The sequence below is a fragment of the Montipora foliosa genome, chromosome 6 (assembly GCF_036669935.1).
Source record: "Montipora foliosa isolate CH-2021 chromosome 6, ASM3666993v2, whole genome shotgun sequence".
NCBI classification, from domain to species: domain Eukaryota; kingdom Metazoa; phylum Cnidaria; class Anthozoa; order Scleractinia; family Acroporidae; genus Montipora; species Montipora foliosa.
The window spans coordinates 52,995,425-53,014,530 of NC_090874.1; the positions used below are offsets into that span (position 1 = coordinate 52,995,425).

The 19,106-nt window shown below is 40.9% G+C and overlaps 1 protein-coding gene across 2 annotated transcripts in view; it reads left to right on the plus strand.

Annotated features, from left to right (window-relative positions):
- LOC138007734 (protein-glutamine gamma-glutamyltransferase K-like) overlaps positions 1 to 19,106 on the plus strand; it is a 32,279-nt gene that overhangs the window by 705 nt on the left and 12,468 nt on the right. The window contains exons 1-6 of one of the 2 annotated variants that reach the window (XM_068854794.1): positions 3,541 to 3,710; positions 12,828 to 12,875; positions 13,355 to 13,482; positions 14,030 to 14,212; positions 15,568 to 15,831; positions 18,018 to 18,136. In XM_068854794.1, coding sequence (XP_068710895.1) covers positions 3,643 to 3,710; positions 12,828 to 12,875; positions 13,355 to 13,482; positions 14,030 to 14,212; positions 15,568 to 15,831; positions 18,018 to 18,136 — 810 coding nt within the window. In that variant the 5' untranslated portion in view covers positions 3,541 to 3,642. Of the gene's footprint in view, positions 1 to 3,540; positions 3,711 to 12,827; positions 12,876 to 13,354; positions 13,483 to 14,029; positions 14,213 to 15,567; positions 15,832 to 18,017; positions 18,137 to 19,106 lie in introns of those variants that run through there. The other variant, XM_068854795.1, reaches the window with a different exon arrangement.

Sequence of the window (19,106 nt, forward strand, 5' to 3'; positions counted from 1 at the left end):
TTTCACTGTCACGCAATAAAAAAAATAAATCAAAAACTATCCAGTGCAAAACGCTAAGAAATTGTTATCTTATAGAAGATAAAGAAATAAGACACTTGTCCAAGTTTTAGGCCTCTGCGTTTCCCCAAACTTCAGATATTCGTCGAAATGTTTCGCAGGCCGGAAAATAGTGTAAACATCTGGAACTGACTTTGGCTATCTAGGCGACTGATTATCACTACTGAAAAAACAAGCATTTACATAAGCACTTTTCCTAATGCTCTAACTTCTAAAAGGGCTCAAAATCATGAGATAAGTATATATTTTTCAACAAACTTGATCGTAGCTTTGTGTCACGCACCTACATAATCCGGAAATTCAAAATGCTCTGGTTTCCAAACGAAGCACGCTATTGAGCTGTGAAATTGTCAACAGATATAGATATGCCGCCTCCTATGCCTGATGAGGATAAAAACTTTGGTGGATCTTTAGTTTTAGATTTTGGAAGGTGATGACGTCACGTGAAAACGATCTATAGAATATAAAAAGTTACGATCAGCGACAAACATTTTGGGAGATTTTTGCTACGTTCAAGTAAATTGCAAAATCGAAAGTGACATGGCCGGAATTCAGCGGGCGCCGTGATTAAGTTACCGCGGCATGTTTACTAGCCAAACAGTGAAGCATCTGTGTCAAATGATGGCAAGATACCGGGTTTTTGTAAGTTTCTAATTCTGTCAAGTGTTATAAAGTTTGACAATGAAATGAGCGAAGTCAAAACAAAGATCACAATCGCCCAACTCTTGTTTATGCAAAGTCAAAATTTACTCTCCAAGACGCGTACGACGTTATTTATCACCAGGTAATTCCATCATTTTGGAAATAGCAGCTACTTTATTATTCATCTGCGTCACAAGTTTTCACTGATTTTGGGCCTCATTTTGTTGAAACTCAAGCACGCTTCCAACAGGCCTGTGAACCCTTCCTGCTTACAGAGCAATACTAAAAAACCTCTCCCATATCACATTTGAACCTTAAGCTTGAAAATTCAATACACAACATGATATTATAATTCACAAAGGCAGAAAATACCACAGAATCCTTTTCCAGCGAAAATTTTATTGAAACAAACAACATATTTGCTCTTAGAGGCGAAAACCTCTTCCTATTTGATTGCGTGCGTGAAGACAAGAAACTCAATTGTGTCAAATTACCATGTACTTCAGGTAAATACTGCTCACTTTGATTTCGTCTCGACGGGCGATAGATTGTTCTCGAAGTCCAGTGCTCGTCGCTTTTGAGATTCCTGCCTATTTTATCCAACTGACTTTCTATTATTGAGCTCCATAAGGGTATATTTTGTTTAAGGATCTACTAAAACGCCATTCGCGTTACATGACTTTCGACGCCATTGCAGGCTAAGTTAATGATTCTACTGTGTCCACCAGAGAAATCTACGCATTTCCACTACCCTCTCGATCCTAAGAAAATTCTCGCAGAAGGCTCTATCCACAAAGACACCACTTACCAGGGGAGTGACAGGCAAGACTTTTACCGACACGGAAAAAAAAAAAAAAAAAACTAAAAAAACGAGATGCTTCTGTGAAGCATACACTGGGTTGCCTGTGGTACGTGCTACAGAAAATCAGAAGGCACTGAATTGTGTGGTATTGAAATACAGCATTCCAGTCTCTGAAGAATAACAAATAAAAGAGAAGCGAGAAACATTGGCTTCTGGGCTGACATGTTGATAATTTTCAAGTTCCCTCACAACTTCGTTTTACCACAAGTGTGCCCTCTGAGCATCTGAGGGCTTTCTAATACTAAAGTTCACTGAAGTTAAGCCCTGCCGGGCGGGGTTAGTGTTTGGATGGGAGACCACAATAATGTACCCCTCTTAAAACAGAAGCATCGGACCGAAAATACTATTAACTCTAACAAATGCGAACTCAGCAAGGTACAGATCTTGTTAGCTTGCTTTATGCAAAACAAATATTGATGAAAAAGCAAATAACTATTGATACACAGTTTTCAGAAAGAGCAGAAGGAAGTTTCCCGGACGGTCGATCGAGAATAAAATATTTACGACATCAAAACAACATTAATTTTGAACCGTGAATATAGAATATAAAAAGTTACGATCAGCGACAAACATTTTGGGAGATTTTTGCTACGTTCAAGTAAATTGCAAAATCGAAAGTGACATGGCCGGAATTCAGCGGGCGCCGTGATTAAGTTACCGCTGTATGTTTACTCGCCAAACAGTGAAGCATCTGTGTCAGATGATGGCAAGATACCGGGTTTTTGTAAGTTTCTTTTTCTGTCAAGTGTTATAAAGTTTGACAATGAAATGAGCGAAGTCAAAACAAAGATCGCAATCGCCAAACTCTTATTTATGCAAAGTCAAAATTTACTCTCCAAGACACGTACGACGTTATTTATCACCAGGTAATTCCATCATTTTGGAAATAGCAGCTACTTTATTATTCATCTGCGTCACAAGTTTTCGCTGATTTTGGGGCTCATTTTGTTGAAACTCAAGCACGCTTCCAACAGGCCTGTGAACCCTTCCTGCTGACAGAGCAATACTAAAAAACTTCTCCCATATCACATTTGAACCTTAAGCTCGAAAATTCAATACACAACATGATATTAGAATTCACAAAGGCAGAAAATACCACAGAATCCTTTTCCAGCGAAAATTTTATTGAAACAAACACCATATTTGCTCTTTGAGGCGAAAACCTCTTCCTATTTCATTGCGTGCGTGAAGACAAGAAACTCAATTGTGTCAAATTACCATGTACTTCAGGTAAATACTGCTCACTTTGATTTCGTCTCGACGGGCGATAGATTGTTGTCGAGGTCCAGTACTCGTCGCTTTTGAGATTCATGCCTAGTTTATCCAACTGACTTTCCATTATTGAGCTCCATAAGGGTATATTTTGTTTAAGAATCCACTAAAACGCCATTCGCGTTGCATGACTTTCGACGCCATTGCAGGCTAAGTTAATGATTCTACTGTGCCCACCAGAGAAATCTACGCAGTTCCACTACCCTCTCGATCCTAAGAAAATACGCCCAGACGGCTCTATACACAAAGACACCACTTACCAGGGGAGTGACAGGCAAGACTTTTACCGACACGGAAAAAAAAAAAACTAAAAAAAAGAAAAAAAAGAAAACAAACAAACTAAACGAAGACCTCGACTGGGTTTGCCTTATAAGGCAACCCAGTAAAAAAAAAGAAAACAAACAAACTAAACGCAGACCTTGACTGGGTTTGCCCATAGGCAACCCAGTAATAATGATGCCCCTTTCTTGCAAAACTGGTCTTCTTTTTAAGGGAAGGAAATTAAAAAAATATATAATTGTAAAGTTTCGTGGCTAGAGATATATTCTTTTTGAAAATACACAGGGAATCATGGTTCACCTACGGAACTATCCTTCATGAATTAGGAAATCGGAGAAATTTCCGTAAGTCCAGTTTCAACGTAATCAACACGTTCCTCCTTCCCACTCTCCCCTCGGCCTCTCCGTTTGTCTTATTAATTAATCATTCAGTGCATGAATTTTTGAGTCACGCTTGTACGATCAGCGCCCGAAGAGACTTCGTGCTCGAGTTTATACAATCCTAAGCTGGAATTCTGAACTTGAAGAAAAATGTCGCGAAGAAGTAGTCGATTATCGGGGAGCTCTACATCGCGAGAATCTCCGGTTAGCAGTCCTGAGTGAGTTATCATTTCTAACTAATCTCTTATCGATGTCTGCATTTGTAATAATCATGCATGCTTCTTGAATATGATGTGTTGTTTATACATATGTAAAAAGTTTGTTTATATATATGTTAAAAGTTTGTTAAGTAATTTAAACGTCTCAAAACGATATTTTAAAACTCGCTTCGCGACTTTATGAAGTTTTTGCGAGGCACACCCTGATGTATGCAAATCTAAGCGCCCAAACACATGGACGCGTTATTCGTGTCCTTGCACTCAAACAAAGGAACCTCAAACGCAAATAACAGCAAAAGGACCCTCAATATAGTTAATCGTTTGGAATGATTTCCGTACAGGTCCCTACTTCATTATGCATGCAGAATAAATTAATTATTCATTCGTGCTATTGTTTTGTAGAACAATACGTATACCCAAGAGAACCGAATATATACATGGGTAATTTGTACTTACGGGATGAATAAAAACGGATCTCATTTTTTCTCTCCCTCCCTCTCTCTCTTCTTTCCCTTCATCGCCCACACCGTTACTCGTTTTTGTCTCAGCTTTCCTCTCTCTATCCCTTCGTCTTTTTCTTATTTCCAGATCCCGCTCGGCTTTTTCTGCCATTTTATCCCATGATATGTCACTCGCAGCTTGCCTTGAACTCCGACCCACTGTAAACCTCTGGATTACTAGTCCCTGTTCTTTACCACTGAGCTAACGTGTCAAGTTGCTAATTCACACCTTGAAAATGATATTTATTTTGAATTCTGGCTGACTATTTACATAACAATGATATGTAATTATATACACGTGCCGCGCCGAGCACCTACAATCGAACTTACACTTGTAGGTTACCGTTAAAAGATCCCTGTTTTACTACTCTTGAAACAACCCATCCCTTTAATAATGCTAACCGTACCCCTAATTACTACTAAAGGCACTGTTTAGGCTTAAGGTTAGTCCCTGTGATAGTTTTAGGTTTTCCAGTATTGCTGTGAACTGTGACCTGCTTTTCCTTCATGCCCCGTGCGTGCGGCACACTTACAAGTTCACTGCGTGGAAGAGTATACCACGCTTAAAGTATGATTGGTGCATCTTTCATGGGAAACTTTCATGCACGAGTTCATTGCAATTAAAATCGTTTCATATTTCCCTTCTTTTGAAGCAAACTTGTGTCTTCGTAATAATCAAGATGGCTACCGAAGTAAAAGGGTCACAGCAATGGAAGATTTGATCATTTGGATATTGTCCCTGCTTTATAGCCTTTCCAGAGTTGTGCATAGAGTGGTGCAAAGAAAACAATTTACTTTCGTCTTCCGTGTCCAAAACCTGTGTGAAAACGCAGTCAGTTGGCAAAGACAAAGTGCCGCATCGGGAGATGGATCTGTTTCGTGATGCTCAAGAAAAAACCGCAATGGATAGCCTTCAATCCGCCAGAACACATATTACTTTTCTGACCGTAAACTTTCCTTGAAAAAATATTAGCCCTAGCTACCTGTGGCCGGAAAGTTTACAACTGCCTACAAGACAAGGGCTAACATCATCTCACCGCAGTTAACCATCGCCTAAACTTCGTCGACCCAGACAAACGAGCCCACAGCAGGGCATTGAAAAGACATGATGGGGAAAGAAACGAAGTATTCCTCGTAGGGGAACATCCATGGATCTCTACCAAAGCTATTTACTTGGAAGTATCATTGAGCATATTGCCGATCTCTACAAAGAGCGATAAATCGCAAAATCCCTCTAAATGCGCCGTTCGTGATCCTAAATACATTGTACAGGAAAGGAAGAAAATATACACTTTGCAGTGTCTCGGCGAATTTTTAAGCCGTTGAGACAGGAAGAACAAATTTCACGATAAAAAGAGCAGGTAGCCATTAAATTTCTTATGACAGTACTTTTATTTGGTTTGTTTGTTATGTTTGCGAATCTGAACCCTATTACAACGATTGCTTAAAACTCCACTTCTTGCGCTTATTCTAAAACCGAAAAATGGGTAAAATTGCAGGAAAAGTGCCGAAATTGCATGAAAAACTGTTCGATTTTCCGTATTTCAGACAGAAGTTCGACCGACTTTTTCAAAGTCCATATGGACTTAGAAAAAAAACCTCTAAAAAGAAAGAACAAAGCGCCACAGTCCCAAAGGACGACTATTGTCATCGCTATTGTTTTCTTGAAACAAAGGAGTGTATGCATAATGAAGTAGGGACCTGTGCGGAAATCTTGCCAATCGTTTTGTTATGTGCATATCATGGTCATGTAAACTCTGATCGTAGCTTTGCCGAATTATATCTGTAACTTACACCTGAGAGAAGTCATCACTCTCAAATATACATGTAATCAATGAACAAATACAACTCCGTTGATCGATCGATCGATCGAGTTTCTTGATAGAGAATACATTACAGTGATATATTGGATCTGCATACATATATCATAACTGAGAGAGGGTTTTGGAATTCCTAATTGTAAGAGGTGAGAGAGACGACCGATTTTTTCTTCACAACTCATTTTCACGATGCCACATGGCTCAGATGCCGCATGATTGAGTTGCTGGGGCGGTTGGTATTTGCATACGAAATCCCTCTCCTACCAACAAATCGATTTGTCTTCGGTGCCAGTCCGAATTCAACGGTTCCACGACGCTCTTAAAATGGTCAACAGGTCGATTCCTTCCAGCCTGGTTTCTCTGTTAATCACAGCTGAAATCTAAGTCCCTCATTTATTCGTATGAGACGGATATCACAACAATATTTCCAATTCGCGCCTGATGGATTTGAGATGGCAAATGGCTAGCGATATGTATAGCGCGTCTTATGTGGAAGGATACTTGAAGTTTCGCTTCCTGTAAACTCGAGCATAAGCCATCATACAGATAACCAAATAAGCTGATAACTGATTGAGCCAATCCAGAAAGCCAGATCGCAGATCCGTATCAATGATGACAGTCCGACAATTTTTAGGTGTGGAGTGATATTCGTCGATTTCATTTGGAAATCGTTTCGAAACCTTCCGCTTTTGGAGTTCCAATTGGCAATAAACCACGAGTTTCCATCAAGTACATCTGAGCTTACGCCAGATATATCGCGGATCGCACTGAATTTCCCCATCATCTGAATATTTTTCTTGGAAAACGTATCCTAGTCATATTTGCCGTAGACATTTTCCGATTTATGCGTAACCTGAGTATCAGGCTTTTCTACCTGATGCTCAGGTTAATTTATGGGCAGCCAAATACACAATAGAGTTTATAAAAGGTGGCGATTTCATTGGCTTAAGACACTTTTAGAGGTGACCTTTCATCTAAAAATCACTTGTGGATGTCTGATGGTGAGAGAGAGATAAGGGACGATTAAGATTACTTCGAGCGCAAGGCTTAAAACAGCCGTAACTCTTACAGAATTCGATTAAAATCCGGATTTATGCTATGGAGCAAGTTGATGCAGCGATAGGTTCAGCAAGAGGATGAATCGTCCGGGGATCTATGATCGCACGTGTGCAATATTTCTCTCTGTTATTTTGAAAAACACTTGAAACGGTGTGCTGTAAGCATTTTCTTGGTATTCCAAGTAAATATGATATGGATTGAGGTGTAGGTGTTCAGGATACAGGAATGGGCGAAGTTATTTCACAGATGCACGTATTTCAAAGTCAGACACAGAGAGAAATGGCACTCAAAGCGAGTTTTTACAATGACTGCAAAATTCTCGCTCGCTCATTGGCAAATTTTTATTGTCAATAAGCGGAAAGACACATGAATTTATAATTTACGCGATAATGCATCAATCAATTCCAACGGTGCCCATCCCCTTCCCCCCGGGCAACCGCGGGGCATTTGCTCAAGTTGTCAGTCCCGGGGATTATGGCGTACCATCGGGGCCAAAATTCAACTTTTTAATTTTGCTTGTATCTTCGGCATTCGATGTTGTAGTTTTACAATTTGTACCTACATCTACAATTGAACATTCAAGTTTCCAATTTCTCTACTCCAATTGTCGATTTGACATTGTTTGTTTCACGATTCAACTTTGTAGTTTTAAGTATTCAACATTCAAGTTTACGCCATTCAACATCCAAGTTTTCGCAATTCAACATTTAACTTTCGAAGTTGCATGTTTTCGATATCCAACCGCAAGCCAGTCAATGACAGTCAGTGTGGGCTCAGCAAACTATCAAAATTCTCCCTTAGTAGGGGCTAGCAGAGGAAGGTCACTCTACCCTAGACAGTAGCTTTTACCACGTAAATGGTATAGCGCGCCGTTTGTTTCAAAATCATTTATTTGCATGATGTGTAACATTAATGCCGTGATGGAAGAAGTCTTTCTACTTTGATATTAACGAAATTGTATCTTATAAGAAATTTCTACCTTGATATCAATTTCCTACCGTGACGAAGTAATCTGTACTCAATTCACCACCGTAATGTAGCAATTTCTACCTTGATAACAATTTACTACAGTGATGAAGCAATTTCTGCCTTGATATCAATTTACTGCTTTGATATCAATTTGCTATCAGTACTTACGGAGTTCGATGAAAATCCGGATTTATAACATGCGGTGGGGCAACCAAAGCGATGGGAGCTGTGTTTAAGGTTTCAGTGTGGAACTTTTAATGTCGTTCGCCGATTTAGAAACTCGAACATGACCCCAGGCAGGTATTTGGGGACGAGTCTGGGATTTGCTTTGCTCTGCCCAACTATGGGTACACTCGCGTAGGTTTGCGCTCACCGTATGGAGGCTCAGTGAACCGTTGACCAGCCGTGTCAAAATTGATTGTTAGCGAGCCTCGAAGGAGTTTGAAAAATTGAATATTTTTCGCTGTTTCTCAGCAATGGATACTCGCTGGACCTTGAAACTTGGTCAAGGGGAAGTAAATTTATCCGTGTAGCCATCGCCGGAGTTTGAGCGTGACTGATGCCGGAGAAGTCTGAATTTTTTCGGCGAGATCTGAGGTAAGTTAGAAATGAGTTGCCAGCCTTTCCTTTATTTAGGGAAGACTGACGACTCCGGAATTTGACAAGTCGCTTAAATCGCATTCAATCAGGCAAAAAAACACACAAAAAGCAAGAAATTCACCATGACAATAAAGTACGGCTTTTTTGTTGAGAACTTTTGCGGGTACATATCTTTTTCAGTCTGTTATCGAGATTCCCATACAAATCCTTATAATTGTTTACCTTCCGACTCTGGGCCGCCTGTGATCACGCTAGCAAATTGATGTCAAGCTTCATCACGGTAGTACATTGACCCCTGGTTGACCTCAAGGTGGGAATTGCTTCATCACGATAGCAAATTGATATCAAAGCAGTAAATTGATATCAAGGTAGAAATTGCTTCATCACTGTAGTAAATTGTTATCAAGGTAGAAATTGCTACATTACGGTGGTGAATTGAGTACAGATTACTTCGTCACGGTAGGAAATTGATATCAAGGTAGAAATTTCTTATAAGATACAATTTCGTTAATATCAAAGTAGAAAGACTTCTTCCATCACGGCATTAATGTTACACATCATGCAAATAAATGATTTTGAAACAAACGGCGCGCTATACCATTTACGTGGTAAAAGCTACTGTCTAGGGTAGAGTGACCTTCCTCTGCTAGCCCCTACTAAGGGAGAATTTTGATAGTTTGCTGAGCCCACACTGACTGTCATTGACTGGCTTGCGGTTGGATATCGAAAACATGCAACTTCGAAAGTTAAATGTTGAATTGCGAAAACTTGGATGTTGAATGGCGTAAACTTGAATGTTGAATACTTAAAACTACAAAGTTGAATCGTGAAACAAACAATGTCAAATCGACAATTGGAGTAGAGAAATTGGAAACTTGAATGTTCAATTGTAGATGTAGGTACAAATTGTAAAACTACAACATCGAATGCCGAAGATACAAGCAAAATTAAAAAGTTGAATTTTGGCCCCGATGGTACGCCATAGGGGATGGGGCATTCGCAATTTTATCGCGGCCCGGGGGCTGGGCATTAACCTACCCCGGGGCGACCCCCGGGCATTTGACACACATGTTTTCGAATTAACATGGAAGAGTTTATCGGAAAAGACTAGGCCTTCGTTAAAGACTGGCTTGTCCGACACGGACTCGAAAAACTTGTGGATGTTTTTAAAGGTATGTTTTCTCAATTTTAGGTATTTCTTCAGTTATACTTGTAAGTATATGAATATATAAAAGCGGCAAGGTGAACTAATATCACAAAACAATCACTGACGTGAAGACTGCGTAAACACGACTACTTCGCATTTCGCATTCAAAAGTAGCGTAGCAATTTTTAAATTCATGAAAGTGGAGTTAAAATACAGAAGGTCTGCGAATTCAAATGATGCGATCTTCAAGACAAATCTTGCGAGCTTAAAATGCGATTCATCTTCATTTAAAATGTCTTGATTCTTCACAGCGACAAGGTGAACTATATTTGGTTTATCAAAAAACGATCACCGACGTGAACACGGCTATTTTGCATTTCGCATTCAAAACTAGCCTAGCAATTTTTAAATTCATGAAAGCGGAGTTATATGAAACACTGAAGGGTTGCGAATTCAAATGATGCGATCTTCAAGACAGATCTTGCGAGCGTAAAATGCGATGAAAGATCATTTAAGATGTCTTGATTCTTGACAGACAAAGTAGCCTGCGAATACAGGCGCCTATTGGAAGGCGACGATCCCGGGGGCAGGGCATTTGCCCTCTTTCTTCGTTCCCACACCGGGGCATTTTGACAGCTTATGTGTCCCCACCCCGGGAAATTTGCCCATTTAAAAAAAAAAAAATGCTAATGCCCGGGGTTTAGCCCTGATGATGATGCATAATGACGCGATATTGAAGTTTCTCGCATTCTTCTCGTGTTTTGTCTTTATGTGGACCCCTCTGCCTTTTTGTTATTGTAAAAAACAAATTGATGTTTTTTTTCACGGCTAACGGTGTTTTTTTTTTTTCCGTGAATGTTAACTTACATGAAAAACAGAGAAACTTCCCACGTTGAAAATGAAACTTTTTGTTGGTTTTTTGCGGTTCTCCGTGTTAGTTAGTAGGGTCTTAGGGTGCATTCGATTGGGAAATCCGGATTTAGATCTTAAACGGATTTTGTCGCAGATTCACTGACTGGAAATCCATGTCGGGTAAGGATTTCAATGAACAAAATCCGTCGCGGAATCCGTTTTCGGATTTTGTGTTCGATTGGAAATCCGAAGATCCAGATTTTAAGATCTAAATCCAGATTTCCCAATCGAATGCACCCTTAGTACACATATCGAATAGAAGAATTCATTGGTCATCAGAATGCGAATTACATTTTTGTCAAGACCTCCAACTGGTGGTAGTCTAAGAGGGTCTGAATTGGGGGATCCGTCCACTTGTCGGTTAAAATTCAGTCACTTTGTCGGTAGTCGGTTAAAATTCTTGATCTTTGTTGATTGTGGGTAAATCTTCGTTCATGTTAATTATTAGCATTTGTCATAAAACTCACCTACAATCCTGGTCAAAACTGTCGGGACAATTCGTGCTTTTCCCCCTCCCCCAATTACAATGTTGATCGCTGGCATGTTTCAACATTGTCTGGGGGAAGGGGGGCGCAAAAAAGGCAGCGAAAGAAGAACAAACGTTGCTCATATAACGATGTAAGCATGTACAGTAAATTCTCTACTTTTCGCCCAAAATTTGACAAGTGTCCCGAAGTGTTTCGACCCGGATTGTAGTTTAGACTTTGAGCCCCATAGAACCTGTAAAACTAGTAACTTGTAAGATTGCATCATTTGATTGCTCTTAAAATTTAATTAATGAACTGCGCTTTGTTCTTGTGTATATATCCCAACTTCTCGGTCCCAGTAACCTCTCTTGAAGTAATAATATCGCTGCAAGCGTCATAAAGACAACTGTCATTTACTACTTACAGTCACAAGTCGAGACGTACAAATGCACGAACAGCTCTGATCGATCGGGTAATACACGCTCTCTTGATAAACTCAAGATGTTCTTCATTTTCGGTTTCGTCGTCATCAGAATCTGTCTTATATTCATCAATTTGTACCTCTTTGTGAAAGCCTCGAATATCTCAGAAACATCCTCATTGTCCACAAATTGTATACTGACAACTGGTTGCGGTACGGAATTCGCTGATCTAACGATATCGATTTCCTCAGGGAATGAAAGTCTTTCTTCAGACTCTTTGTCGGTGGGTTGAATAGCGAAGACAGTAGGCGGCAAGGCCCCAGCTTTATCCTTTGTTGTCTTACTCCTAAAAGTCCGATGGCGCACTGGTCTGTAGCTCTCTAACCATTCTTTCTTCTGTTCCTCCACGCCTGGTGTTATTCCTTCACTTGGCAAAGGTTCCATCATTGCAACAGCTGAAAGGGGGCGCGGCAGATTGAGCGACAGGATAGTACGACCTGTCGTGTATAGTACTTTGCTGCCCCATCTGGATGTACGCTTTATAGACTCCTTCACGATTGTACCAAAACTATTCAGACCATGGGTTAATGATGGGTTAGGCCGTGAAACGTCAAGATAAGGTAACCGTTAGGCGTGAAAATGACAAAAAAATAACCCGCTAGTCGGTTAACCTCATTCAAACCCTCGAGGCTCTCAGTGGGTTAACCGTTAGCCGTGAAACGTCAAGATAAGTTAACCGTTAGGCGTGAAAATGACAAAAAATAACCCTTAGTGGTGAAAAATAATAATAAAAGCATTTAGCGTGATTTTATTTTTATTTTGAAAAGTGGAATATGGAGTATATCGAAATATTTACAGACTTCAGAGAACTCGACACCGTTTTACCTCCTTTGCTCTTCTCTTTGACATTTCGTCCCGTTAGGCTTGTGTGACAAAACAAGTCCTAAATAACCTCCAATTGGATAGTCTCTTATAGTCGTCACGCAACGCTCCTTCCCACAAGGGATAGAGGAGCTTTGCGTGACGACACTAAACACGGCTGCGGGTTCGAGAACCACACGACAGTGAAATGAAAAGTCCATGGATCGAGACCGAAGCAACGATTGGTTCCTTGCGCCCTTTCTTGACGGCTCCTTGCTTAATTAACGAATGTGATGAGATGATGATGGTTATGATGATTATTTTATAACTTTCGTAATGTGTTTTCTTCTCTGATCACAGCACTAAGCGACGAAGGACTGCCGAAGATAGCTCATCCCAAGATGTACCGTAAGTATTTACTATATAGTTCCGCATTCATACGAGACTTTTCTAGTTGCTGAATACCTCAGAGAAATTATTCACTTTTTAGTAGTGTATACCATACAAGTGAATAGACTTCGTGCTCTCCGTTCGCTGTGATTAGCCAAGTACTATTCACCTCAAAGTAGCTAGCGCGCGAGATTTGAAATTTCCCAACACATTTTACAAAAATAAAGTAGTAATTTGGTTCGCTTTTTATTCAACTGATGTGGTATATACCAACTTAGAAGCACTTCATGTCTGGTCCCTTGATCGGGAAACTACAATCTCGGACAAAAAACAAAAAATTAGTACCTCCCTTCCCCCAAAAGCAATGACGAATGCGCGCGCAAGTTGAAGCCCGCCATTTTTTCATCATTGAAATTGTGGAGAGGGGTGGTCTCCATCTTCCATTTGAAATGCCCAACGATTTGACGTTCTTTCTGATCTTCTTTTGTTATATTTAGCACCGATTCAAGGGATCTAGCAAAAGCAAAGATGGGTGAAGGCCTGGAGGGACGGACCAAGCTTTTGTCGGACGAGAAGTTCAGAGCCAAGAACAAAGCTCTGGTGGTTAACAAAAAGAAACCTCAGGGTATGAATTGTGTGTTTATTAAACGAAAAGAAAATGACGTTGGGTTACGGAGTTTAAAGACAAAATCAGAATCTTGGATTATATGAATTTCTGTTTGTTTCTTTTGGACACGGTTACATCTCCCTTGCATGGCACGGTGAATGTTTTTTTTTTTCACCAAGCGGACTAGAAAATTCAACTGAGTCAGACTACAAAAAGAAGACTGGGCGAAAATTTTAAACAATGGACAAATAGTACCCAGAAGTCTCATGGTGCTGTGTTATGAAATGTCTGCACAATTTGAACCACTAAACAGAAGCAGACAATCGGAGATCAGGTGATCGCCAGTCAAAACGCAAGCAAGTTGAAATCGCCGCTAGCAGCGTCAAAATACGCGCGAACAATTCAAAGCGGTTTACTTTTGTCTGATTGGCTGAGAACGAAACACCACTTTAATTGTTTTACGCCCAATCACCAAGACAAGTGATACAGCAATAGATTAGTCACGAAATTGCCTTTAGACACTGTATGAAATAAACTGTCACTTTATTGTGTTTACTCGTTTCAGCGGCCCAGTTGAATCCAGAGGAAGTGAATTTTCACATAGAGGAGAATCGTACAGCTCACAAGACGGAAAAATACGAAGCCGAAGGCCTTATAATCAGACGAGGGCAAACATTTGACGTAACAGTAACATTTAACCGGCTGTACAAACCCGACACTGATACCATAGTACTGCAGTTTGTAACAGGTTCAGTTATGCTTTAGTCACCTTAAGCTGTCCAACTCGTAGTATACATCTCACTGAAGCGCCAACAGCCAAACTGCGTTTTGGCTGCCATCAATCAAACTTTCGACAGACCAACCACAGATGACGAAATCAATTAATGCGTGACATAACACACCAATCAGCATCTTTGGTTCCCACGGCACATTCGTACATTCGAACTCGACGCCGATGGAAAACGATGGAATCTGTACGAATCTCTTGACCGAAGAATTTCTAAAAACATATCATATTGTTATACCTCCCAACTCAAATACGTTTTCTGATTGGAGGAGAACGTGTCACGTGTCATTGGTCAAAACTTCATGACGCCCTAGGGCGAACAAAACTTCATGACGCCCTAGGGCAACAACAACTTGAACTTTCGACTCACACGTGATCAGGTCGTGCACCTTTGAAACGGCGGCAAATCTGTACGCCAGCCGGCGTCAAGCGAATAATTTTTATCTGTGTGTTGTTCTATTTTGAGTTGGAAGGTATAACAAAACACTTAATGACTGGCCCCTCGGGAAACAGTGAGTTTTGTTTCCCCTCGACCTCAATGTTTCCCTCGGCTTCGCCTCGGGGAACATTGAGGGTCTCGGGGAAACAAAACTCACTGTTTCCCTTGGGGGCAGTCATTAAGTGCTTAATGGTATTCGACCTCTGAACGAAACAAAAACTCCAATTCACTTTGCGGAGGCGGAGTCCATCTTCCCCGCTATTTTCGGAAATTTGATTGGTGGAAGCCAAAACGCAGTTTTAAAGGTGAGATTCCTCAGAATTATTACGTAGATAGTAGGTGAAAAATAGGTCTTTTCCGAGTTTGAAACTACGCTTTGAAGGACTTAATGACTTTTTGACGCCCAAAGATACTGTAAGAGGTCATTCGCGCATGAGTATCGCCAGTTAGTCCTTTGCGTGGTTGTCCTCGTAGTGTATAAAATTTAAAATCTGCTTTCCCCCACAACTTGTACTACGAACTATGTACTACGAAGCAGGCTGTAGCCTCTTTTTCATGGCGAGTGTACGTGCAGAGTCTTCCGCGAAAAAGATCACTTTTTATTCACACGAAAAGAAGCACTATTGACGATGTCAAAAATTCACACGTTGCCTTTACGAAAACAGCAAATGTCGAGGTAAAATAGTCAAAGATAATTGTACGCCGAAATTGTTATTTCCAACAAGTAAATGCTGATATTAGCTGACAAGTGCTTCCACGACCAAACGATGGAAAGTCGACTCGTTGAGAGCCAAGCGGTCCCTAAAACGACATCGAATCATTAAGTTACAAAGATCTAAATCTTTATGTGTTACGTTTTTCATTTTTTTACATTTAGGTAGCCGACCCCAAGAGAGCAAAGGTTCGCTCTACCGTACAATCATCCGTGATACCCTTGTTTCTACGCAGTGGGGAATGAAAATCAAACATGTTAGCGGGAAATCTGTGCGCCTGACCGTCATGCCCTCAGCAAAAGCGATTATTGGTCACTATGATGTTTATGTGGAGACAAAAGAGGTTGATATATCAGGAAAGAAAGTAAATCCAGTGAAATACAAGAACGACGAGGGACTCTGCATCCTGTTTAATGCTTGGTGTGAAGGTAAAAAGCAAAAACTTAGATAGATAATAAGACGGTGCGTAATTTATTACACATATCGTAAACCGGACCGTGAAGTTCAAATTTAAAACAATGGCTTTAAATTTGACGTGGCGTCAATCAAATTTGCCACGAAAGTTAGCGGCAGTGAACCTGACATAGAGGACCGAACTCAGCCAATCACAACGCTGAATGTGACCCAAGAACTCGTTCTGACGTTGTGATTGACGACAGTGATGAACGAAACAGACGCGTGTTTATGAAAGGCACAGTAAGCTGATCAGTTTGTAATTTCAATCACAGTTAAAGGCGCCGTTACACTGTGCAATTTTTCGTGCAACTTGTGTCGCAACGCCATGGCGAGACAAGTCACCGTTGCATGTAACATACCTTGCAACGGCCGTTGCGAGAATCGAGTTCTACTTTCCGCAACGGCTCAAGCAACATTGCAACGAATTTTTGAAGCATTGCGTAGTGTAACATCTGTTCTGCAACTTCTGTGGCGACGATTTCCCGCACCAGCCCATGAAAACGTTCCCTTAACCTCATTTGATTTTCGCACTTCGATACAAGTTGTAAGAAACGTTGCCTAGTATACCTCGCGGCCGGAACTTCGGAATTCCGGAACAATGCATGGTAAAATCCTGTCCCATTGCTGCATTCCTGTTCGGGCGCAGTTGCGGGTTGACATTTTGGGTCAACACTCGTTGACGTGATTGGTTTCGAGCGGCCAAACGGAAAATCCCGCTCCACTCGCCACACGAAATTATCCAAATTCTCAAAACAACTGGCCCCAGTTGTTCAAACGATGGATAGCGCTATCCACCGAGTGAATCACTATCCAGAGGATAAACACTAGCAAAACCAATTGAGTTATCCATTGGATAGTGATTTATCCGGCGGATAGCGCTATCCATCGTTTCAACAACTGTGACCTGGTCTTATGGAAAACGTTACAGACTTCCCCAATTTCAGGGTTAGGACGCAGCTATAACAACGTCTCATTTGAATGGTTAAAAAAAGGCACGAAAAACATACAACAGAAACAATCGAACCTAATCCTGAACGCAACAGAGCTGCATTTATTAATAGGGAGTTTAAGAAACCACTTCAAAATATATGTTTGAGCTATTCTTAGTATTTCCTGATTATTCCATCTTGTTTACATTATACAATGGGCGAAGTGTCCTATAACTGGATTGGTTGGGACGGATTTGAAGTAAAGAGTGAGACTTAGAAGATTCACTGTAGTTTGTCCACGTTGTAGTCAAAACCTTAAAGGCCGACACACACAAGGCGACAAGTCGCAGCGACAGGTCTCTGCGACAATTCTCTCCGTGTGTACTACTTGCTAAAGAAGTCGCTGCGACGCGACGCCTGTCCGTGCACACGCAGTAATCTGGTCTGAGGGGGAATGTGACCTAGGTTTCTAATTCAATATGGCGGATCATATGACGCTCTCTCATTGGTGTCGCCGCGACTTGTTGCCGGAAGTGGACACACGGTACGACAACGCAGGGCCGTAGCCAGAAAAAAAATATGACTGAGGCAATGTCCGTGGTTAAATTATCTTCGGAAGTATATTAAGTGTTTATGATGAGTACGTATTAAAGACAACACTGGTATCACGCTTTATTTTAAAATTTCACGAGAAAATGACTGAGGCAAGTGCCTCGGTTTGCCTCATACAGGCTTCGGCCCTGCAACGCTACTTTCGCTAATTTTGTCACTGCGATCAGTCGCACGAATTCAAACTGGTTTGAATTCGTGCAACTGATTGTTAACTGATTGTTAACTGATTGACAGGTTCTGGTTGTCAAGAGTTGCATGGTGTCTCTAACTTCGTTGACAAAAAAAATGGCGCGCGTATAAACCTTTGAGTAAATTCCTTATTCCTCAGTAATTTCGGGTTGGGTGGGGAGGGAGTATATTTTTTCATTCTGTCCAAAATTGTAGGCATACACTGGCTTGACACGAGTAGGCCACTGTGTCATACTTTTTTTTTACCCTCCAAAATTTTGCATAAGCATTGTTTTTATTTTCTCTTTCCACCATTGTAAGTCCCAAGAGAAACTGGAAACAATGCTAATGCAAAAATTTGGAGGGCAAACAAAGAGTATCACGGTATTTTTGAATGTGGCCTAATTACACGCGATGCTTCTTTTTTGTTGTTGTTTGTTTTCTGGCAGATGATCAGGTGTATATGGAGGACGAAGTGGAGCGCAGTGAGTATGTGCTAAACGATCGTGGTTCCATCTGGGTCGGTAGCGCCAGAAACAATGGAGGAATACCTTGGATGTTTGGTCAGGTAAAGAAAAAACACTGAAATTTTGCGCTTCGAGAGGCAGTCATCTGGATAAGGGGTGGTAACACAGTAGAGAGGCAGCACTGCTGTTTATTCAATATAACCCACAACCACAAGCTGTATAAAGATTATAGATATTTTAAAACTGTATTACATATTCTGGCGAATTCATGTTGGAACTTCAAATATGGGATACGTACCTCACAACAACTCCAACTCCTTAACTGCCATCTCCCCCACAACGGTCATAGTTCACATCGACAAGTTGTCCTCCACACCCCCATCACGCCACGTACGTCAAGAAAACGAGAATTTTGTTGCTAAGATCCTGTATATTCTTTTAAAGATAAACATAACAATATAGCAAGAAAAGTACACTACCGCCTGTCATTACCAACAATCGTAGCATTCTGAATATGTAAACCTTTTTTTTTGTTGTTAGTAAAAGGTGAAACGGCGGTGTAAGGGGTAACGGCGTAAGGAGATACTTGTTATGCCGTTACGCATTTTACTAACGGTCCCTACTCCGGATAGGACTCCAGCAACTCTTAATTGACGCTTTCCGTCGTGCTCTGTGTACACTCCGCTTGTATCAGAACTTGATACACCCACGTATGCGCAGTTTATCAAGTATGAACTAAAGGGTGAAGCGATCCTCGCAGTTAGATAGAAACTTGACTTCCTCCCAATTGAGTGGCGTCATAGATCAGTTGCTACAGCACTGCACTGGCCTCGCAGACGTCAAGGGTTCGAATACCGTTAAAAGCTCCTGAATTTTTCAGGTGTCTGTCAATCTCGACCCTAGAGCTCTTTTCTTGACTGAGGGAGAGAAGAGCTCTCGGAACCCTGAAACAAGGTGTTTTCTCATTGGTTTTCGCGAAGAAAAATAAAAAAACGTCTCTAATTGGTGCATTCACGCTAGCACGAGGAGTGAGCAGGCACCGTAAGGTTCAAATAGCGAATTTTTGGCTAT